Source organism: Podarcis liolepis (genome assembly GCF_965112155.1).
Source record: "Podarcis liolepis genome assembly, chromosome: 5".
In the NCBI taxonomy this organism is placed as follows: Eukaryota; Metazoa; Chordata; class Lepidosauria; order Squamata; family Lacertidae; genus Podarcis; species Podarcis liolepis.
This window is the reverse complement of record NC_139556.1, coordinates 17,597,669-17,622,173: the sequence shown is the minus strand read 5'-3', so window position 1 is coordinate 17,622,173 and position 24,505 is coordinate 17,597,669. Positions and strand designations below refer to the sequence as shown.

Genomic DNA, 24,505 nt, shown 5'->3' with positions numbered 1-24,505 from the left:
AAAAATACAAGTTGCAATACATAACTTTGAGGGACCCCTATCTTAACATCTAAGCACTGAGACAACGGTCCGTTTATTCCTACTCTCTGTTTTACATGGCAGCTAAGGAGTGGTGTGTGTGTTTGTGGGGCTCTCTGTTCACATAGGGTGACAGCCTGGACCAACAAACATGGCTGGCATCCCCTATGAACAGTAAGCATGTCCTTAAACATGCTTCCCCAAAGCTCTGCTGTGTTTCGGAGTTCCACAGCAGGTGATCAAAGGTTTGTTGGCAGAGAAATCAATGTGAACAAGGTTCCCTGCAGGTGAGAAGTTTGAAAACTGCTGGCTTGCCAGACTGCGATCCAATGAAAGCTGCCAAAATAGGTTTTGACTTTTGTCTTCCTCAGCAGCTATTTTATAAAACCACGGCACTTTTAATTTCTTGTCTGCACTATGTGTTCATTGGCATCATTCATAGCATATACACTCACTTAGCAGAGAAGTTTTGTGCTCGTATGAAGCTTTAAGATACTGGAGCCTTCAGGTTGCAGCTGTGAGCCAGCAAATATTTTGAGGCCTATTGCAAAAACCAGAAAAAAGAAAATTAGTTCCCATCATGAGAAAATGGCTCTGACCCCTTTTCTCTGAAAAGACCTATAGTCAGTGCAGGGGCCTGCCTCATCAAAATATCTCTTTGTGCCTTTGGCCATGAAGAGTTCAGGGCAATGTCTGGAAAGTTCTTTGAAGTGGTAATAAGATTTTCTCCTTTTGCCTCAGACATTTGTATGCTCCTCCAGCAAGGCTGTCCTTTGTGAGAGAGAGTCTTAACTTCCCGCCTGCTTTTTTTGTGAACTTTTGCTAGAAAACTGACCACAGGAGATCTGAGTTTGTTCAAGACAGGGGTGATCTTTGATCTTCCTAATCAGTATCTGTTAGGTACGGAAAAGGTTTGGGGGGGGGAGAGAAAACTTCCAGCTTAAGGAAAAGGCAACTAAACAACGCAGATATAAGTTACTTTGCTGGGAATCAAAAGAGGAAAACAGGTGTAGCATTATCAACATGGGGAATTGCAAGAGCACGTTAAAATGTGTATGATTCATTGATTTGTAACAAGGAACTACATTCTATTCTTAAATCTGACACTTGCTTTAATACTGATATTCAAGTGTTAGTATTTAAGTGTTTATTTAAGTATTTAAGTATTTAAGTATAGTGAATACTAATACATATTATTGATACATCTACCACTTGCTTAAATATAAGACCAAACTAAATGTGATGGAGCAGCCATGTTCTTGATCTGATGTCTGCAGTGACTGTGTATGTATGTTTGTTTGTTTGTTTGTTTGTTTGTATCCCGCCCTCCCCAGTCGAAGCCGGGCTCAGAGTGGCTAACAACAATAAAAGTAACACAGCATTCTAAAATCAATTCATAATGGGGCTGGGCGGAGGGGGAGGGCGTGATGTTTGTGATGTTTAATTTTCATGTGAACTTCATGCCCCCTTCTCAAGCCCCAAATTATGCAGTTGTATGCAGGTTAAGGGGACACAGGTGGCACTGTGGGTTAAACCACAGAGCCTAGGGCTTGCCGATCAGAAGGTCGGCGGTTCGAATCCCTGCGACGGGGTGAGCTCCCGTTGCTCAGTCCCTGCTCCTGCCAACCTAGCAGTTCGAAAGCACATTAAAGTGCAAGTAGATAAATAGGTACCGCTCCAGCGGGAAGGTAAACAACGTTTCTGTGTGCTGCTCTGGTTCGCCAGAAGCGGCTTAGTCATGCTGGCCACATGACCCAGAAGCTGTACGCCTGCTCCCTCAGCCAATAAAGCGAGATGAGTGCCACAACCCCAGAGTCGGCCACAACTGGACCTAATGGTCAGGGGTCCCTTTACCTTTACCTATGCAGGTTAAGAAAGTGGAATCCTCTCCCTAGCCTTACCTACTCGCCTCTTGTCACCTGAGCTCTTTTCTCCAGCTGAACTCTGATACCAGAAGTGAGTTGGGCTGTGAGAAGAGTGCCTGCAGTGATGGAGCAAAGGGTGGTAAAGTGGGGACACTACTTGCATGCTAAGTTTATATGCCCTTATGTGTACTTTTTCATTGGTGAAGTATGTAAGCACCCCTGCCTTTTGGTTTTGGAATTCGGCTGAATGTGGAGCCATTCGAATCTGCCGCTAGTCAACTGTAAGGCCATCCTGCCCAAGGTGTTAATCTGTCTCTTGCATGGAAATGCTTGTTCCATACTTAAGATTGCCACTGCACAAGGATTCACAGTTAGTCACTCACATGGACACTAGATGCAAATTAGGAACTGCCCAGAACTTGCCCGTATTGGCTCTCCCACCCCATGAAAGTTTGGAGGGAGATAAGTGCCCTGTCAGACCTTTGGTAGCGTACCATTACTGAAGCACCTTTCAAATTGATGTTTACTACTGGAAAGCCATTTGCACAAGTCATGTGGTAAACCACTCATGCAGTGTTATAAAACTACTGCAAGGAATGCTTTAGGGAGTAGTTTATTGCAGCATAATGTTTAAGTGCATTCAAAGTAGGGGTATATCCTGCATTAGCCAACGCTGCAGATGGATTCAAATGGAAGTGAACATCACTTTGAGATCCTTTTTTCCTCGCCTTTAACAAGACCCCACAAGTGTTAATATTGCTGCTCTCATAGAAAATTAAAATCTCTGAACAGTGAGTATCTTGTGCCAGGATGCCTCCTCCTCCTCCCCCTCCTTCCAGTGTTCCATCTCTTACTACAAGAAAGCCAAGAGCTACAATGAGTATTTTGTACATGTGGCTAGATTAACAAAATACAGTATATTGTTTTCTGCTGTCATTGTGGGAATGGGGAGAGGCTTATATAAAGGCTGGAGAGCCCAAATCTAGGAACAAACTACGTTGATTGGGCATAATACCACCACTTTGTCTCCAGCGAGTAAAAGTTTCTCTTTGGGGTTGGAATGGCATCAGTGTTGGGATCTAGAAACCGGTAATTCATGGGGGTTGTTGAGCTGTGCGTTGATGTATTTGTCTTTGCTTACAGTCCAATCAGTATGTTGAACTCCCTTCCAAACCATCCCAAATTCTGTGCTTACCAATTATGCAGACTTCTTATGGCAAAACTGGACAGCAGTATTTTTGGTCATGACCAGTTTCTGGAGGGAATGCATTTGCAAGTGATGAGCCAGCAAAGCAGAGGAGGATGGCTGTAAGCCATGAGGAACTTAGATATTGACAAAGGGGCATGTAGACTTTGACTGTGCACATTAAATACAGGACCCACTTTCAATCCAAGCATGCATTTGTAGGATCCATTTCTTAATATTTTGCTATATATTTGGATGGTGGCAGTGCTCCTGTTGACCCACCTTGGATCAGACCACAACCCAGTAGTAGATCCTGACCCACCAGTTGAAGACCAGTGCATTAGAGGGTTTTGTGGATAACTTGGCCTAATTTCAGATATATTCCCTCAACCATGAGAATGAGAACATTTAAGAAATACAAATTGGCAGAAATCTAAATAGTGCGCCAAATAGTTTATAGATACATATATATTTGCTTTCGTAGATTTTCACGGGTACAGGAATGCAGGTTTTGGTGTCTTCGGGTGTCTTCTTACACCCCAACTCTTACACGGGAAGACACCCGAAGACACCAAAACCTGCATACATATATATATATATATATCTGCAAAATCCTAGAAGCAATCAGCTCTTATATTGGATGTATGCTAAAATTAGACCAATAGTACACTGGTCTTTGCAGAAATTATCTGTGAGGGATGGATATAATTACTTTAGCCATAAGTCCTGGGAAACTAGCTGATCACATGGTCTGTCACCTATCTTTTACTATCCCCCAGTTCTGCTTTAATCTAGCTTTTGACTTCCATAGGTGATGGTTTAGATGTTCTTAAAAAAGATATCCAAATGCAATTACATACTACCTTTAAGGAAATCAAAATAGCAAATAAGGGTCTTGAGTAATTCCTACGGATAATCTGTTTCAGTTGCTCTGTTCAGGCATTGTGTCTGATGTCAGCACCAGCAGAGAGAGTAGGGTTGGGGGGGTGCGTGTTACACACCACTTCCAAATGCTCCACCCCTGCTCCTCCAACGTTTTGTGGGGAGGTATGAAGGGGGCATCTTGGTGTGTTTGGGGAACACTGTGTTACTAGAGTTCTTGAGCGTGGCGAGTCTTCTAAGCAAGCTTAACCAATTTTGGGGAAGCTCCTTTGTGCATTCCATTGAATGTGCTTGGAAGACCCCGTCGGACCTTCCTGCTCAACACACAGAAGGACAGGGACTTTGGGGTGGTGCATGTGGTTCCATGACTGATTTCTGTTAAGTGCATAAATCATGACAGTTACATGCAATGAAGTCTGGGTGTGACAACTTCCAATCCAAAAGAGAACTTCAAAAGGTGTCAAAGAATATTGTTCTGTTTGTAGACACCCACCCACATCCATTGCAGCGTGCTTATAGCATGGTTGAGAAATCTCTGGGGCTCCAGGTATTATCGAACTACAGTTCCCATCATCCTTGACTATCTGCTGTGCTGTCTGGGGCTGATGGGAGTTGGAGTCAAGCAGCATTTCCCTGTTCCTGGCTTTAGAGTACAGCATAGTTTTAATCAGATGCAGTGGTTTGCTTGCTTGTCCCAGGCAGAGATTAGACAGACATGGTCTGTAGGACCACAGACAGCTGCAAAACAAGCAACTTGTTTGGATAATAGCCAAGCTTTGAACTCATGAGGTTGACATGATGCTTCTGAACATGCTGCCCAAGCATTTCTTTTTTGCAGGAATCACGGGGCTTGTAGTTTTCTCTGTCTAGAAAAACAAGGGTAGGAGATGACATTGTTTCTGGTTCAGGAAGGCCTGTCCAGTGAGCCTTCTTCACTGCTTGCCATTTCCTCCTCGTTCCCATAGATTTTGTTTATGAGGAGGAGGCTTGCAGGGGGCCATGAAAATTACCTTGGCATTTTTTGAGTATTCAGCAGGAATGCTTGCCAAAAAACAGGTGAGCTTTGATGAAAGCTGGGGTGGGTGGGTCATGCACCACTAGTATTGACAATATCAGCATAATCTTTGGGAATAAGATGATTAAACTGGAGCTATTAGAAATGTGTATAATATCTGGACACTGAAGTTATTACACAGTTGCTTACGAATGTCCAGTCTTCCCTAGGAATTGAATTACTGGTAAACTTTTTCATTGTTCTGTTATGTGACATATGTTCATGCTGAGCCTTTCTGGTTCATTTTTAATTTTAAAAGAGGTTCATTCCCTATTCGTATGTTAAGAGAGCAAGGCCAACGCTCCCACCATGAATGCTGAAGCTCTCACAACCAGCCTGGAATCATAATCCAGATGCAGAACAGAGTTGTGATACGCACCAGTGGAATGGCATTTCTTCAGCCCTTGGCATGAGGCTTTGGCTGTAAATATCTCCCACAGTTATATATATATATATCTTGAGCCAGCTGTGTGATGTGCCAGGGAAGAGAGTGGGAAGTAGACAAGTTTATGGGAAAGTGGTGGTGGTCAACTCATTGCCCTTAGCTGCTGCATGCATTTCCCTCCCCCTAAGTCTGATTATTATGCACCCACATCTTTCAAATTATGAGCAAGAATATTGTGCACTGCCTTTCTGCAGTATCCTATCTGATGTACTGCATAACAGTGGTTGAGTTTCTAGTTGTTGTTACTGCTGGTGTAAGGGCTTGCCAGTGTTGATGGAGCCATTGATATTTAGCGCTTGTGGAGGACTGTGTCGCTTGCTTTACACACACACACACACACACACACACACACACACCCACCCACCCACCCTTTCAGCAGCCCCATGATTTCTAACCAGAAGGAGGGAAAACAGGATTGTGAGAATTGATGCATTAATCAGAATCTAGAGGCAGGGCATTTCCTTGGCTGGACTGACTCTCCTTGCAGGTGGAGATGGGATTTTTGGATGCTCCCATATGGAGGAATGCCTCCCTGCTTTTAGAAAATACAGTATGTTGGGAACACAATATGATTCAGCTTGGACCTTCTGTGTCCAAAGACCCAACAGTTTATTTCATGTTCATATGCTAGTCCGAAGTGGTTGTAAACCAGGAACATGGTTAACGATCTTTGCAGGCTGACAAAGTGAAGAGTAACTCTACTTAACATTTGGGAATATGTTATAGTTAAATAAAAGTCTAGCAGGAATTGAAATATACACATCCAATGGGAAATGAAGGGGGTGGGGAAGAAAAAATAATGCTAAATTATTTTAAGTATTAAAATGGAATTAGGAAATGTATGTAACATTGAGCAGCAAGTAAGGAAGGGAAGAGAAACATCAATTTAGCAGGATGGTAAGTCAATTTTTCATTTTGTATTAATTTGATGTTAATTTGTCAAAACTTTTGGAAAGCAATAAAAAATAATTTCCAAAAAAAGGGGGAAAGGAAAATGGTTACCACCTGATTCAGATTAGAGCAGAAAGTAGCCCTGAAACAAGTAAGTATTGGACTTCAGCTCAGACTTAAACGTATTCAAAAGAATACAGTGGTACCTTGGGTTACATACGCTTCAGGTTACAGACTCTGCTAACCCAGAAATAGTACCTCGGGTTAAGAACTTTGCTTCAGGTTGAGAACAGAAATCGTGCAGCAGTGGCGCAGCGGCAGCAGGAGGCCCCATTAGCTAAAGTGGTGCTTCAGGTTAAGAACAGTGTCAGGTTAAGAACAGACCTCCAGAATGAATTAAGTTCTTAACCCGAGGTACCACTGTATCTTTTCTAGACACTTGATCCTAATGCATTTCTCATAGTGGATTATGGGTGCGAGCTTTCCAAAACTTACTGGTAAATCCTTCCCACCGCATTGGGTTCTTCGGGTATGTTTGACCTATTCCCGCCATGGAGCACAACAGAACTGATCCCTGAACATCCACCTGGCCTATTTTCTGGGCACCCTGTCAGTTCTAAGTCCGCCTGGAACAAAAGCTTCAGTTGCCACGAATATCAGAGGCCATGGAAAATAAACATTCTTTCTGTGTGCTCAGTGCTTGTCCCCAAATAAAGATCCTGTTTCCTAACACCATGGGGCACCCTCATCAACCCCCCACCAAAAGTTTACGTTGGGTGTGGTTTTTCATTACTTGAACCAGCTGCCCTGTTTTAAGTTGAAATTCATAGAATCATAGAGTTGGAAGAGACCACAAGGGCCATCGAGTCCAACCCCCTGCCAAGCAGGAAACACCATCAGAGCACTCCTGACATATGGTTGTCAAGCCTCTGCTTAAAGACCTCCAAAGAAGGAGACTCCACCACACTCCTTGGCAGCAAATTCCACTGTCGAACAGCTCTTACTGTCAGGAAGTTCTTCCTAATGTTTAGGTGGAATCTTCTTTCTTGTCGTTTGGATCCATTGCTCCGTGTCCGCTTCTCTGGAGCAGCAGAAAACAACCTTTCTCCCTCCTCTATGTGACATCCTTTTATATATTTGAACATGGCTATCATATCACCCCTTAACCTCCTCTTCTCCAGGCTAAACATGCCCAGCTCCCTTAGCTGTTCCTCATAAGGCATCCTTTCCAGGCCTTCATAGTCTGCTTAGTTAAGATACAAGATCCCCGGTCTCTCCAGAAGTAGAATGATGCCAGCCCCGGGCGATCCTTACTCCAGTCTGAGCCCCTTACTTCTGCCTTCTCCGATTATCTGCATTGGAGCTGTTTTAGTTTTGTCTGCCAGGAGGGAGAAAAGGGGACACAGTCTCATGCCCTGAGCAAGGAGGGAAGGATATAGTGGCTATTCTCCTCAGCCTCATGGCAACAGAGGCCTCGTCGTAATAAATCCTTGCAGATGAAAATTTCCAACAGAGCTCACATTGAATCAGCAGACAAGAGCGCTGCAGTGACTACATAACCAGCCCCATCTGGATCTCTCCATTCAGCAGTCCTTAGCCGGATGCTCTGCGTTCTGTGATGGACTTTACAATTGAGCAAAGAATACAAAGAGAAGCGTTCTGTGATGGAAGAGTTTCTGTCCCTTAAAACTGCCCAGCGTAGGCTTGAAAGAACCGAACGGCCTTGTCCAGCTTCCTGCCCACCCACCCTCATGATTCACAAAAGCGGGGTGAATTATGCAAATGCGTGTTAATTTGCATAACTTAGAATTTCTGCTCTTTTATTGGTGCATAACTTCAGATCCCTTGCTCTGTGCAAATAAATCACTGTGTACATGGTCCTGCATATTATGCCCCCCCTTTTTCCCCCCTTGTCCTGTGCCTTGGGGACCCGGTATGATGTTCATTGGGAGTTGTATCACTGCAGTTTGCTATGTCTGCTGTATCATTATGTCTCCACATGGATGTTATCTCCAGCAGAAGTGAAGGAAGTGTACCGCCAGTGCCATCTACTGTCAATATATTTAATAACTTGTCTTGGATTGCAAGGGTTGCCTAGGAGAATTCTATATACCGTATTTTTCGCTGTATAAGACGCACCAGACCACAAGACGCACCTAGTTTTTGGAGGAGGAAAACAAGAAAAAAAATATTCTGAATCTCAGAAGCCAGATCAGCAAGAGGGATCACTGCGCAGTGAAAGCAGCAATCCCTCTTGCTGTTCTGGCTTTTGGGATAGCTGCGCAGCCTACATTCACTCCATAAGATGTACACACATTTCCCCTTACTTTTTAGGAGGGAAAAAGTGAGTCTTGTAGAGCAAAAAATACGGTAAATTAACTGCATAATCTTTGGGGTAGGGTGGGAGGGGAACACTGTTTCCTTTGCAGAATGCCACCAGTTGGAGCTCGTCATAGGTGCAAGTTTGAAGTTGGCTTTTTAAAGACAGCTCTTCTTTTTTCCAAATGCTTTTTATTGAGATTTAAGAATACCAACACCAACCAACAAACAAACATCAAATCTTATTACATATTACATATATCCTACTTTATGCTCCATAGAGCCATTGACTTCCGTCCTTCCCTTCCGCAAGTTTTCTTATTCCAGTCTATAATTCACAGTTTCATTGGTTAAAAATTACACCGTGACATAAGATTTAATTCAATCCTGCCAAAGTTTTCATATTTCTACAGTTCTCACTTATATAAACCATAAATTTACTCCATTGTTTTTGTTACTTTAAAGACAGCTCTACTGTTGGAGAGTACATTTGTAGGTGTGAACTTTTCAAAATATATACCAGGCGTTTGTAGAGAGAATATATTTACTCAAGGTTTTCCTTCTCTTCTTGTTTTCTCTCCTAGCCTGAGAACTTGCTACTTGCGAGTAAGTGCAAGGGTGCAGCTGTCAAGCTGGCTGACTTTGGACTTGCGATTGAAGTTCAGGGGGAGCAACAGGCATGGTTTGGTAAGTGTTTTTCCCCAAACAGGAAGAAATCTAAGATCGTCCAAGGAGTTGTGCTCAGATTGAAGGGAATATCGATGACGGTATTCACTGTGCCAGTGGAAATCAGTGATGCAATCTGTCTAGGCTGTGCATCAAAGAATTTTATTTTTTTCCCCAGAGAGATATCTATCTTCTGGGTGTTTTGCAAACTTCCATGTGCACACAGCTCACACCTGCAGTGAACAGCCAGTAGCTAGAAATGCACTATTTTTGCAGTAACACAGTGAGAGTAGTTTGACTACCACCAAAAGCAGCAGCAAAGTACATTGGTCATCAGCCAAGTACTGTCCTCCTGTCTAAACTGAAGCTCAAATGATGCTCTCCTGTTCTGCTAGAACTAATGTCTAAAAAGTGACGCCTTTCTGCACCACTTAAGACACCATTTTGTGACTTCATCTGTCAGCCCCTCGTGCTCTTCACCTCCTCTTCCCTCACCCACGAAGCCTAGTAACCCTAAAATAACAACAACATGAAGTTACCACTGCTCACTTCTACTGGTGGTGGTTAATTTCAGTGGCAACTACACCAGTCTAATAAATCCCATTGCTAGCCTATTCACTCTTTTGGGAGCATTTCCCCCCAGTATGGGACCCCAGCTACAAACCGAAAACTGGTGCCTAAAACATTTCCAGGTGCCTTATTTGCTTCCCTCTCTCCTTACTACCTTAGTGGCATTTTCTGTTCAAAATGCTCCCTGTGCATATCTGGAAATGGATGAGTCTGGCATTTTTGTTTGGGCTTGTTGAACATACAGTAATAATATGATATGGCTCAAGGTTTCCTGGACTAGGAGCTGATAGGATGTCGTCTCATTTGCTTTGTTATTGATAGCCTAGCATCTCTACTTTGCCTGAGTATCCTAGTTTTTATACACATACACATACACCAGCCGCTTCGTGCGAGAATGGCAACGTTGATTTCAAGCTGCTGAGTCTGTTCCGCATCTTGTGTTTTGACAGGGTTTGCTGGTACCCCAGGCTACCTGTCCCCCGAGGTCTTAAGAAAAGATCCTTATGGAAAACCCGTGGATATATGGGCATGTGGTAAGGCTACCTAGCATTCATATTGTTTGACAGTGAGGGGTATGCATGCTTAAAATCTGACATCGTTTTAAAATGAGTTTTACATTAGAGGGTCTCCACAATATCTTGCAGCGAATTATGCAAGTTAATTATTCATTTTGCAATAACGCAGAAAGGAAGGGAAGATGGTTATTTTAAAAATAAAGCTAGGGTGGAACTCACCTAACGAGTCCCATCAGCAGGAGCCCTGTGCAAGGACTTGATTGTGTTTAGTCGTGGGTTGACATAGCAGCCGGCACAGCGATTTCTTCAAGTAGCTCTTTATTATGGTAAGCTGGAATAGAACTGACTGCGAACAGCTCAGCCGGCCTGTATTTATAGGCAGCCGGCTGTCAACATTGTAACCACAACAGCCCAGAGTTCCCGCCTAAAATAACTGCCGCGGACCTGAGTGAAAACTATCTACAGACCTGAGTGAAAACTATATACAGTATCCCCCTGTTGGCCCAGGGTGAAACTACACTACATAACAGATTGATTGATTGATTGATTGATTGATTGATTGATTGATTGATTGTCTTTCTATGCATCTTTTCATTCAAATAAATCCCAAAGCAGCTTTCAAACAATGAATAGAACATCATAGAGCATAATATGACTTCACAAGTACAGCATGAATCGTATAAAACAATTAACAAATCATCAGGGGGAAATTGCTATCTATAAAATAACTATAAAAATAAGCTAAGCATTACAATTGCATCAAAAGTCATATTATATGATTAACAAATCAGTACGACATTTATAATCTATAAAACAATATCAGCAACAAAAAGCGACTAAAAAAAAAGCTGTTAAGTTCATACACACATTCTCCACACCCCCATGTCTTTTCACTCTATTCAGTTCATTAAAATACACTTTCCGCTTGTGCAATGGGGCCTTCCCCTAAACATGCCCCCCACAATTCACTACTGAAGCGAGTCTGGTTATGAGAACACAGGAAGTTAACATCAAGCACTCCCTTACAATGGACTGTACATAGAGGAGAAGACCATCACACAAGAGCTTTTCCAGCACTTGGGGCTTGCAGTTTAGTAACCACTGGGACATATTATGACTGATGAAGCCGCAAATACTCTCTGATGACCCGTGCATTAGTTTTAAAATTGAGCTCTTGGTGTTCCAAATGAATCACAGCACCTAGGGCAGCGGCATGGCCATGGCAGAAAGTCCCTCCACAGAAGGTGGGTTTGAAAGTGTCTAGACTTGTATGCCAAGACTGTATTGTGAGAATGGGCTGCAGGCCTAATTGGAGCAAGCCAATGTAACTGCAGTGTCTTTTCTTCTCCCCCAGGTGTCATTCTGTACATATTGCTAGTGGGGTACCCCCCATTTTGGGATGAAGATCAGCACAAACTCTATCAGCAGATCAAGGCAGGAGCCTACGATGTAAGAGAATTGTTTTCTGTACAGTCAATTCCAATCAGTTGGCTGAAATATGGCAGTATAGATAGACTGTGGGGCTTCACAACTCCTCCCTGCCCTAAACCAGTTCTACTGCCTCACTCACCTTCCTGCCTGTCAGTCCGTCATGCTGCAGTCGGTGTGGCTGTCCAGCTGCAACGCGACGGCATTTTACATTTTTATGCATGCAGGAAGATGTGTGAAGTTCAAGCACCAATGTAAGGTACAAATGATTATAACAGCGCGTAAAAAGAAAACGGCAGCTGCAGGGTTCTGCAGTCCACTTGCAGCCATCCCCAAACTGTATCATTCATTGCCTATGCATTGCCCCAAAATACAAATCTCTGAATGCCCTCATATTCGTAAATATGCCAAAGCTGCCAGCTGAAAGGGTGGAATGTGGCAATGAGTTCAGTGTGGCGCAGGCAGGAGAAGCCAGCTCGGTGCAGCAAGGGGCAAAAGGCATTTCCCTGTCTCCTCTCTCGCTTCTAGTTTCCGTCTCCAGAATGGGACACTGTGACTCCGGAAGCGAAGAACTTAATCAACCAGATGCTGACAATAAACCCAGCAAAACGTATCACAGCTGACCAGGCTCTTAAGCACCCATGGGTCTGCGTAAGTATCTCCCTTCCCTGTCTCTTCCTCTTGTTGGAAGGGTAGTTTCAGTCATTTCGGCCCCCCCTGCACATTTACAGTAGTGTTAAGAGCACGGCTCTTGACAGCACCATTCAGGGCTAAGACAAAAAAAGGGGGGGGTAATTTTTGCAGATATTTGCTTTGCTTTCCTATCAGAGATACTCCTGACAGTGTTCTTTGCTTCCCTCCCCAGCAACGATCAACTGTGGCCTCCATGATGCACAGACAGGAGACTGTGGAATGTTTGAGAAAGTTCAATGCCAGAAGAAAGCTGAAGGTGGGTTGAAGGCACAGACTTTATGTTCTCATGGTTTAGGGTTATGGTAGGTGGTGGTACATATTTGGGGTGCATATTTGCTACTGACACAGACATTGGGGTTCATGCTGTATTCAGGGGTGTCTGATGGCAGGGCCTTCCCATGCACGTCTTAACTTGTGACATTGGGGTGAGGCCAAGGTTTTGCATTGTGTACTGGACACATTCCTATTTGTTATTTAATTTTTATTAGATTTTCCACAATGATAACAAAAGCCACAAAGCAGAATGATACACAAAAACAGAAAAAGAAAAAAAGAACAATAAACAGATAAACAATAACAACAAACTTAATTCTTCACAAATCCAACCTTTTAAACATCTTGGTTGACTTCCTCAAGTCCCTCCCTTCTGAGTTTCCTTGTAGTTAAAAGTAACAGCTTTCCAATATCATTATTAAACTAGAACAATTTCCAATTATAGTCCATCTTATTCACTTAACATCCCATTTATTTAATTATAACTTAGTTTAATCCTAGGCCTATTTGTTTCTTTCAAGTAATTTCTAATTTTTTATATTACAATATTTATTCAAATAGACCTTAAATTTCCTCCAGTCCTCTTGAAACTCCTCTTCTTTCTGGTCGTGGATTCTTCCAGTCAGGTCAGCTAGCTCTGAAAAGTCCATCATCTTCATCTGCCAATCTTCCATTGTTGGTAGTTCTTGTGTTTTCCAAGTAATATTCGGGCGACCGTTGTGGCATACAAAAATCACATTTCTTCTTGCAAAAAAAGTTGAAGTGAAATAGTTTCATTCAAGGAAGCTTGTTGTGTATTGTTAGGCTGGCCTGCCTTACATCTGTTTACAGATTTACTGTTTACAGGCTACAGTAAGCCTGTGTGCCTGCTAACATGGTGTGGAATATCTCTCAGGAGCCTGGTATCAAACGCAAATCATTTTCTCTCTCTTTTTAGGGTGCAATCCTCACAACGATGCTGGTGTCTCGGAATTTTTCAGGTAAGTATTCCCCTCCCTCTCCTTTTTCTCTTCCTCCTTCCTCATCCTTTTTTAAATATAGGCCTTAATGCATGTGTTAAACAAATGACGAAGAGTGAACGACGCAGATTGTATCCCAGGTTTTGTTAAAGAAGGGTCCATTTTTGAGATTTTCTGTAGTCATTATACATAATAACTTGAGGTTAGGAAGGTGCAGTCATTCTGCTTGAGAGTCGGTTCGTTCACCTGAAGACCCTTCATTACACCCGACTTTTGAGATGGATTACTCCGCATCCTTCAGTTTTCCATTAGGAACTCGGTTCTTTAGAGTTTGTGGTGGCAGGCTTATTTCTTTAAGCTCAGAAGTGGGAGCTTAATTCCGTCCGAGAACAAGATGAATTACTGGAAGAAATGGAGTGGTTGGTCCCGCAAATCCCATTGCAGAGAATCCTAAAGCACTCAGGCTGTTGCCTGCTTCCTTCTGATGTGTTTTGAAACAGGTTTTTAGTTCACAGCCAGAAGCAGGGCTCACTCTGTGCTCTGAATTAAAGTCACAGTGTCCTAAGTGTTGCAGTGGGGAGACAATCTTCACGCTGGCCCTGCCTAGCAAGCAGGTAAAAGTTGTGAAAGTTCGGTAGCTCCCACCCTCCTTGATATCCCAGCAACCTTGACAATGCCTGTAGCCAAGAGCTGGTGCTATCCCAAATATGATAATACCCCTCAGAAAATGGGAATTTACATAAAGGGGGAATTTCCCATTTTTTAAAAAAAAAACCAGTTGAATTTGCTTTTTTATAATTACCAAGTTCGTTTCTACCCTAATAGTGCCTTTCTCCTGTGAGTAGTCTTTGCATGTGTCTGGAAGATGGGGGCGGACGGTCTTGGGCCATAATACGTCACTTTGTGATTCCTCCCCTCTTTCTGTGCCTTTCTCTTATCCAAGAAATGTGGCTCATTTAGGTGGGAGTGGGGTGGGGGAATGGAATCATGTCCTTTTTTTTCTCCTAAAACGTTTCCTTGACTGTTAACTTCTATTATTTATATATATTGTTGGGAGGTGCGTCTGCTAATAAAGCAGAGAATGCCTTCCTTTTGTGCTGCTGCTGCTCATTTTTATGTGATTTATTTCAGGAAACTAATCTTGCCCCTACGGGGGATTTATATATGTTTACTTTTTGTGTGCATCGGTGGCTTGCAGGGGGGCAGGCAGGGAAGATAGGATAGTGAATCCTAGCCTTTTCTCTCTCTTTTTAAAAAGAGAGTTTTGCTTTTCTTTGGAATTGCAGGTGGCAACCATTTCGTACAGGGGTTCCGTTCCCGGCCCCTGTGTACATCAGCGGAGCACGCATAAGTGCCCCCTGCCCTGTTACATCCTGCCCCCATTACGTCCCAGTTCTGCCCTCTTCTGGGTCCAAAAGGACCCGCGCATTGGCAACCACGCGCCAATTGGACGTGCCTAAAATAGTTGCCGCCTGTACTATTTTTGAGGATGGCTACGTGCTTTTTTTTAAAGTAACTATACAACTTTTAGAAGACATCTGAAGGCAGTCCTATATATGGAATTTTTAATGTTTTATTAAGTTTTTGTATATGTTGGGAGCCACCCAGAGCAGCTGGGGCAACCCAGCTAGATGAGGTGGGGTGCAAATATTATTATTTTATTATTTCATGTGTACCATTTGGCTACATCGTGCCTTTAGAATACAGAAGCTACAACTGAGGCGGTTGTTGCAGCTTTAATTTTAATTTTATAACGAATGATTTTAGAGTGTTGTTTATACTATACTTTTATACTGTTTTATTGTTGTTAGCCACCCTGAGCCCGGCTTCGGCTGGGGAGGGCGGGATATAAATAAAAATTATTATTATTATTATTATTATTATTATTATTATTATTATTATTAAATCTTTAGCGTTGCTTGTAATTGAAAAATACATAATGTTAATAGTTAGCTTCACAGAGCTGATTTCCAACAAATACTTATAGAAAGAGAGAGAAGTCGCAAACTTCCCACCCTACAACTTCTCACTTTGTTTAGGGGTGTGTGTTTTTTGTGGGGAGATATTTGTGGCAACAAGATCCTCTTAGCTGTGGCAAGAAAAACAGGGTTACCACCTGCTTTTAAATCTTAAACTCATTGTGGGAAACGTTTAATTCTGTGAACCGCCCTGAGATCGGCTGTATGAAGGGCGGTGTACAGATTTAACAAATAATAATAATAAATAATAGTGATAATAATTTCCAACCTGAGGGCTTTATTCCTGGCGAGCAGCGTGCCAGTGTTGAGTAGGGGCCAGAGGCAAAAGTAGGTGGGGTAAGAAGAGGAAGAAAAAGAAGAAGACAAACATCTCCTCAGCCTCCATCCAGGCAAGCAAGAGGCATTATTGCAGTTCAATGAGACATTCTAGCCATTCAAAAGCACTTGAGGGTGTAGGATGAGGGCTGTGCCCTGGGGAGAGGCAGTATGGCTTGAGGAGAAGTCCTGAGGCTCCATATTTGACTCCTGGGCCTGAAGTTCCCCAACCCTGCTGTAGAGCTCTGTATGTAGAAGGCAACACCTGAACTGGGAAATATTGCTGCTTTGAGTTCCTGTGAAAGGGGAATGTCTAAAAAGCTGTGTGTGTGTGTGTGTGTGTGTGTGTGTGTGTGTGTGTGAAAGAAAGCTTCCAGTTTAAGTGATTAAACGTCAGAACGATTCAGTTTGGGGCAGGGACAGAGGAAGCTGCCCAAGTACCGTATTTTTTGCTCTATAAGACTCACTTTTTCCCTCCTAAAAAGTAAGGGGAAATGTGTGTGCTTCTTATGGAGCGAATGCAGGCTGCGCAGCTATCCCAGAAGCCAGAACAGCAAGAGGGATTGCTGCTTTCACTGCGCAGCGATCCCTCTTGCTATTCTGGCTTCTGAGATTCAGAATTTTTTTCTTCTTGTTTTCCTCCTCCAAAAACTAGGTGCGTCTTGTGGTCTGGTGCGTCTTATAGAGCGAAAAATACGGTGCTTACTTGGTTAATATGTTCATGATCTTACATCTGTGTGCAGGGAGAGGGTTTCAGGTCTAAATTCTTGCCTCCACAGAAGAAAACACATGAACCAAGGGGTGCTTCAGATATTTGAACGTGGGGTCTCCCCCCTAACGCCAACCGGAATATTGTCTTCACCAATTGGAATATTGTCTAGTATGACTCAAGCTGCCTGCATTTGAGGGCTGAGTTTACATTGGTAGGGATACACGTTTTAAAGTGCATTATCCAGTGATTGCAATCTTCAAATTATTATGAGCATAGAATGGTAATTGTAAGATTCACTGTGTTGATTCAATGTCTAAGAGCCAGTCCTATAACAAGAGACAGCTAAATATACTCGAGCCCCATTAAACTCAGTGGGGCTTACATCTTCTGACTGCAAACCCACCAAGATGGGGGCTGTGTCACTTACATAGAGTGTTAAACACACAGTTGCTAATCTAGGTATGGTTGAAGTGCATGTACAACATTTCATTCTGTTCTGGTTGTTTCAATGGGTCTTAATTATATCTGTTTGGGGATTGTACACATTTCCCCCCTGTTATGCTTTATGCATGAAATATGAGTGGGAAGAATCTTCTCAGCCCAGGGAGACCAAGGGAAAAACCATTCCAAAACAAGTTACTGATCCATCTTTCCATTTGTATAGAACGTTTGGCACAGGGTGTTTTAAAATACTTATTTTCCAAACATGGAATCTTTAACATTTCTGGTTTTCCCCAAGGTAGGGCCAGAGGGGGAGGGGAAATGACAACTTTTCCCTTTCAGTCTTGATCCAGTTCAGAGCCCCCTCCAGCTCCTTCGCAAGAGAAATTTTCGAGACAGGAGATCCTTCTTCTAACTGCCTTAATTTTCTTTCTCGGGAAGAAGGCGGATAGCTCCATCTAGCGTCTGTATAGAAAAAGGTTCTGCAAATTAATATTCTTTGACCAAGAAGTTCTTATCTCAGGCAACTGACTACTACCTTATTGGGGAAGAAACAAACCGCTGTTGTTAAAGAGACTACAGGGAAGGTTTTTGCTTTAATGTTTTTCTTTTCTTTGTTTTTCTCGATATATTTTAAGTTCTGTGTCCACATGGGTCAGTGGATTCCTTTGAAGCCCTCGCCTGACACTAGTGAATTGAGCACAAGTGTGCATTGTTTCAGGGGAAACTCAGAACTCTTTCTGTTCCAATCTTTTCTTCCATGACATCTACAGCTCCCTTCTTTGACCTTTTACTCATGGTCACTCTCTTGATGAACTAGCAACCAAGCCTTACTCAGTTAATTGCCATGATTCTTTAATTTTATCTCTGCCATGCTGAAAAAAGCTGCCAGCCAGAAAGGTTAACATAAATTCCTGGAATGTAAAAGGTCTGGGACACCCAACAGAAACGAATGGGTGCACACACAAAAAGCTTAGATGAAAACTGGTTTATTAACCAGCAGATGGTGCAGCCCATAATCTTCCAGCGTTAAAAGAGTGACTGAGCAAGTTCTAGAATCTGCCTGGAAATGGCAAATCTGACTGAACAGATCTGGGAGATCATTAACAACATAGAGAATCATTTGAGAGTTTGGCGTTGCCCTTTATTGACCGTAGGGAAGCAAGATATAACTTGGGTATCAACCACACCAAACTTAGTAATTTTAGACAATTTAACTTACGGCAGACCTTTAATGCATGCCACTAAGATTGGCATGCGTCAGTGCCATAGGATCTTCTGTAGGGTGCAGTGCAGTTCTACAGGTAGAATTTCCCCAGGTGGTCTAAGTGACCCTACAGATCTTACAGGGGGAGGTGGTCTTTCAGGGATTATTACGCAATGGGGTGAGCTCCCGTGGCTCTGTCCCAGCTTCTGCCAACCTGGCAGTTCGAGAGCACACCAGTGCAAGTAGATAAATAGGTACCGCTGCAACGAGAAGGTAAACGGCATTTCCATGCGCTCTGCCACTTGTCATAGTCCTCCGTGTGCCAGAAGCGGTTTAGTCTTGCTGGCCACATGACCCAGAAAGCTGTCTGTGGACAAACGCCGGCTCCCTCAGCCTGAAAGAGAGATGAGCACTGCAACCCCATAGTCGTCTTTGACTGGACTTAACTGTCCAGGGGTCCTTTACCTCATCATCATCATCATCAGTGATTTTTTCTGGGATTTTTTAATCATTATCAGTAACAACATGAAAGATAAAGTGGTCCCCAGTTGTTCAAGGATTTGTATGTTAACAACACAACCTCCATTCAACCTGGGTACAGAATTCTGCATCAAGGGAGACTCCACGTAGGTCATATTACAGTAGGCCTCGGTCCAGTATACCTGAAGGAGCGTCTCCACCTCCATCGTTCTACCCGGACACTGAGGTCCAGCACCGAGGGCCTTCTGGCGGTTCCCTCACTGCGAGAAGCCAAGTTACAGAGAACCAGGCAGAGGGCCTTCTCAGTAGTGGCGCCCTCCCTGTGGAACGCCCTCCCACCAGATGTCAAAGAGAACAACAACTACCAGACTTTTAGAAGACATCTGAAGGCAGCCCTGTTTAGGGAAGCTTTTAATGTTTAATGTATCACAGTATTTTAATATTCTTTTGGAAGCCACCCAGACCCAGAGTGGCTGGGGAAACCCAGCCAGATGGGCGGGGTATAAATAATAAATTATTATTATTATTATTATTATTATTATTATTATTATTATTATTATTATTATCCAATGCAATCAAACCATATAGGTGGGGTAGTAGTAACAACAACAACAACAACAACAACAACAACAACAACAACAATGTTGTTGTAGGTGGTGTACCAGCTTAACTTCACCAAACTTCTGACCATGACCACAGGGTTAATTCACACACCCTCAAAAAATCCAGACTATTCACACACACCCTGAGGTTAATGCTAAATCATGGGTATGCCCTGGCCTGTGACAGTTTGGAACAGATGCGTGGTTGCCATGGAGCCCATGACAACCCAAGCCAGTCAAGGGAATAAAATGATTGCTACCTTTTGAAGCGACCACAGTCTCCCCCCAAATGCTCGAGAATGATTCTTCATCTAGGGCGTTATTGGGAGAGGGGATGGTGAACGTCACCAAGAGCTTTGGGGTTGCAAAACAAAGAGTGCTGCTGCTCGCCACCCATTTGCCAAGCCTCCCAATTTACCGACTCCCCTCAGTTTCAGACCCCTTTCTACCCCTCTGTATTTCAAGCTGGAAGTGCGAAAACCGCTCGTTCTGGCTTGATCTTGCAACCGTGCTGGTGCTGTAGCTCAAAGGATTGCTATTTGTCATGTTGTAGTCTTGCCTAAAGAGTCTTCATATTGGGTTAACATGGCAACAGAGTTTAAATTGGTATTTCCAGCAGCAAATGCGTTGAGGGTGTTTGTTTTTGGTGTGCTCTGTCTCGTTGGAAGAACCTGCTAGACACCAAAGCAAGTGGATTAGAAGGGCAGCTTTAATTGCAAAGCTGGATATCCTGCAAAGCTTAATTGAATCCTTGACCTGAAGAACTATTGGACTTCGCACAAAGGGAATTGGTTATTTCTAAGTAGGACCTGTAGCAAAATCTGCAGTGTCTGGCCATCCTTTAACAGGAGACTCTCCTTTGGTTTACTGTGTGGGTTGGTCAGGCAGGTTGTCCTACTATTCCACTAGTTACTGGACTATGGATGGCCGAATCACTCCATTTCCTGTCCGAGTCAGTTCTGCAGTTCCGCACTCCATACGTGGAAGTTTGGCTGACAAGAGACAGTCTTGAAGATATGATAGAGAGAAACTAGGGGCGAAAAGATGGCATATTCCTACACAGATATTTGAAATATATAAAAAAAATTCGTTCTTGCCCCAACAGCTCATCCTTTCGGGCCTTTTTATGCTGCCTTGTGATAGGGTGGACGGTAGTAGTAGATCTTATTTTTTGTTTCTTTCTGTCTGCAACAAAAGCCCAGTATGTAGAAATATCAAACAATGCAGCAGGCTGGACTATTATTATTATTTATTTGATTTCTATACCACCCTTTATCCAAAGATCCCAGGGCAGTGTACAACATTCAGAACATAATTTAGGGAGCATAATAAAAAATAATACAGAGCATAGTAATAGAAGTAGCATAATAACGCAATAACTTTTCTTTCTGGCGTCCTCTTATTTTTTTGTTTCGTTTTGCTTGCTGGAAGTATTGGGGGGGCGTTGGGGGAACATTCCAAAATGTGGGGTGGGAAGCCTCAGGCTAAGGGGATGAATGTGTCCCTCCAGTGCTATCTGCCTGGCCTTTGAGACTCTCGCTAGGCCGTGACCCTGGTCTACAACCTTCCAGAGAGCTTCTGCCTAGGTGGAACGCTTGCTTTAAGCTCTAATAATGCCTCTTGCCTGCCTGGAACGACAATGGAGAGAGGGTACATGAGCTTGTGTAGCAACCAGCCTGCTGCAGAAAGTTAAATTTTTGTATTTGCTGTACCACTCTCTTCTGCCTCTCGCCCCACCAATGGCTGGCATGTGACCCTCCATCCTAAATTGTACTCAGGACCTGCTGTGGGATGCAAGTGCTGTTGAGCTGGTTCAGAATACGTGACCACGGTTTGCTGTCAAATTCAAAATATGTGTAAGTGGGTGGAATGAGAGGAGTGTGTGTAGAGACCTCTGAGTTTCGTATGGAATGCAGCCCACTGTACAAGGGTGAAAGCTTCCTCCATTGCTCCTCCCATTTTTGCCTCTGTCCCTGCCCGCCACCGGCATGTGAACCCCCAGAAAACAAGGGAGCACAGCCCTTTTTCAGAAAGCTACAGTCTGAAGTGGCACAGTTCCGCTGTAAATGTCGGGACTGTACCACTTGGTTTCCACTTCATTCTGCACTCTCTCTCTGTGTGTGTATATATAGATCAGCACTTAGTTTTTGCAGAACAGAGACAGTGCCATTGAGACACCACAGGGCTCTTTTGACCCCCTCCAGCAGATGAATACGGAAGGGGCTTGCTTTTAGAATTCGGCTTCTGATTACTGCTTTGATTTGGCTTGGAGCCATATATGTGGATTTAATCAGTCTGGCCAAACTGAGATACTAAAGGAGGAGCTATTTTAACCACCGCACCAAAGGATAAATCTACAGGTTAACTGCTATTTATTTTTTCTTGCCTGTCTCCAGTTGCTATCTCTTGGGTCTCTTGGATTTTGAAATGACAGCTGTTTTTGTCCTGTTTTACCTGCACGACACAGAATCCTGACAAATCCTTATTTCTGTGACTTCATCCATACAAGCTGAAGAAACGATCAAGCATAGCATTCCCTCCCAGCCCGCCATGCTGACCGTAGAGCTTTCTGTTTTTTCATTAAGTGCTCATGTACTCTGGTTATTGGATATCCTAAGTGTGTCTGATATTTCTCAGTGAAAACTGGAGTTTCTACATACGTATATTTGAAAGTAATCAAGTAGAATTTGCAGGAACTATGTTTCATTTAGTGCCGGGGCTGTGCATAAGCTATGATTCTGCTGGAGAGCAGAAAATTTATTTCATTACAATTTATTGCAATTGTTTATTTTATTACAATTCATTGCAATTGTTTACAGTTTATTGCAATTCAGGATAGAATTCCTTTACAGAAATAATAAAATACGACAGTGTGTCAGAATCCTTCCCATAGGGCAACTGGTGGTAGACAGCCTGAAATGTGGTACAGTTCAACTGGAGTAGACTGATGTATTAGTTGCCTGTCCCCCCACCCCCCAATTATCCTCACAGGGCATTTGGTGGTCAACTGTCTTGTTTTGAGGAGGGTGGGGTGGGGTCTTCACCTGGAGCAAGCTTTGAGGTGTTGGTCTTTGCCCCCATCTCAGTTGGTAGAGCATGAGACTCCTCATCTCAGGTCCATGGGTTCATGCGCCACGTTGGGCAAAAGATTTCTGCATTGATGGAGGTTGGACTGGATGACCCTCATGGTCCCTTCCAACTCTACAATTCTGTGATTCATCGATCTCTCCCTGTTCTGCAAGCCACAGTGGTTGTACAATACAACTTCCTGAGAATTAAAGATTTTTTCCTGTTTTGTCTTTCCACCCCTGAATTTAGTTACGTTCGGAGAAAACACAGCTCTGTTTAAAGCATTGATGACTCTTCTCTAGAAGTAGCCTTTGTGGCTTCAAAGATATTTATGGTCCTTGAACTAGTATTGAAAAGCGTTCCCCAACTTCGTACCCTCCAGATGTTTCGGACTGGGGCTGTGGTGGGAGTTGTAGCCTAAAACATCTGGCTGGCACCAGACTGGCAAAGGATTAGAACCAACAGCTCAGAGGTTAGCACAGTGGGAGGGAGGTGATAACCATCTTTAGATCCTTCATAAAAGTTCAGTACCATAATCCAGCTGTTGACCATGGGTACCAGTATTGCTTCCAAGTACTTTCCCTTCATCACATTGTCTTCACCTTTCATTATATGTGCAGCGTGAGGTATGCTACCTATGCAAGATGCACGACAGACCATACCTGAAATGGTTTTCTAGAGGTACAGTTGCGAAGTGTGGAGGTTACAAATACGTTTGCAGATGTTTGTGTCATACAAATATATTTAATGGAGGCAAGCCTGACTGAGGCTCCCCGCTGAACATAGTTTCTGGCACCACACCTTGGTTCAATTTACTTTGGTGTTGGATGTTCGTTAATGGTAATGCAGGGGAGAGGGAAAAGATTTCATAAAACCTTGCTTCACTTTTATGATATTCAATGTCACTCAAGTGGACCTAATCATCATCTTCTCCCTGGTACAGCCCCTCATCAACCCCAGCTCCAAAAATTTAAAAAAAAAAAAAATCTAGTCCCCCTCCAGAGCAGATTCTGGGTGTGTTCCAGGGTGGAGAGGAAGGGCAAATCCCATTGCGCAAGGGAGAGTCTTATTTGCTCGTGAGTGGACACAGTTGGATGCCACCCATGTTTGTGTGTGTGTGCACACGCACCCACTCAACAAGTTAATAGTAATAATAATGATATTTATACCCTTCCCATCTGGCTTACAGCATATCTAAAAACATAATAAAAACATCAAATGTTAAAAACCTCCCAGAATAGTAGTAGTAGTAGTAGTAGTAGTAGTAGTAGTAGTAGTAATTTAAGCAAGTATTTTGTGTGAAACCCTTCTCTCTTCCCCCTCCCCTTTCCCCCAATCCCTCTTTTGTATTTCAAACTATGTATTTTGGTTCCAAACTGTTGGCCACCTATTCACCAGTACTTCTCCCTCTGATCTGAAGCTTTAGCGCTTTTACAGAGCGGAGAATGAAAGAGATCCTAGCCAGCCTGGACATTGCAACAGCGTCACCTCATCCTGCAGCCAATGGAATATGGTGGTTATATGGCGGCCAAATCAGAATGAGGGCGCTGCTTCTTGCCCTCACTTCATTAAATAGGCTCAAGGGTCATCTCAGTCACACATAAAGACTGGCTCAAGATTCAGATGGCCATCTGTCATGGATGCTTTAGCTGAGATTTCTGCATTGCAGGGGATTCAACTAGATGGGGCTTAGGGTCCCTTCCAACTCTACAATTCTGTGATTTCTTGATGCTCCAGTCTTTGAGTAATTAATCTGCAAATGTGAACCACCCGTGAGACTGGACCTATGACACTGAATTTGTGTGTGTGTGTGTGTGTGTGAGAGAGAGAGAGAGAGAGAGAGAGAGAGAGAGAGAGAAAGCGCACACACTCGAATAAATGCAGATATAGGTATATGAAATGTTGGGCAAGATAGCGAACGAACTAGTGACTAACT

At 43.2% G+C, this 24,505-nt stretch overlaps 1 protein-coding gene across 31 annotated transcripts in view; it reads left to right on the top strand.

The window, feature by feature from the left end:
* CAMK2G (calcium/calmodulin dependent protein kinase II gamma) overlaps positions 1–24,505 on the top strand; it is a 162,429-nt gene that overhangs the window by 93,188 nt on the left and 44,736 nt on the right. For all 31 annotated transcript variants that reach the window (XM_083502625.1, XM_083502618.1, XM_083502627.1 and 28 more), the window contains 6 exons: positions 9,245–9,347; positions 10,346–10,429; positions 11,766–11,860; positions 12,368–12,490; positions 12,705–12,788; positions 13,743–13,785. In XM_083502625.1, the coding sequence (XP_083358751.1) occupies positions 9,245–9,347; positions 10,346–10,429; positions 11,766–11,860; positions 12,368–12,490; positions 12,705–12,788; positions 13,743–13,785 (532 nt within the window). The remainder of the gene's footprint in view (positions 1–9,244; positions 9,348–10,345; positions 10,430–11,765; positions 11,861–12,367; positions 12,491–12,704; positions 12,789–13,742; positions 13,786–24,505) is intronic.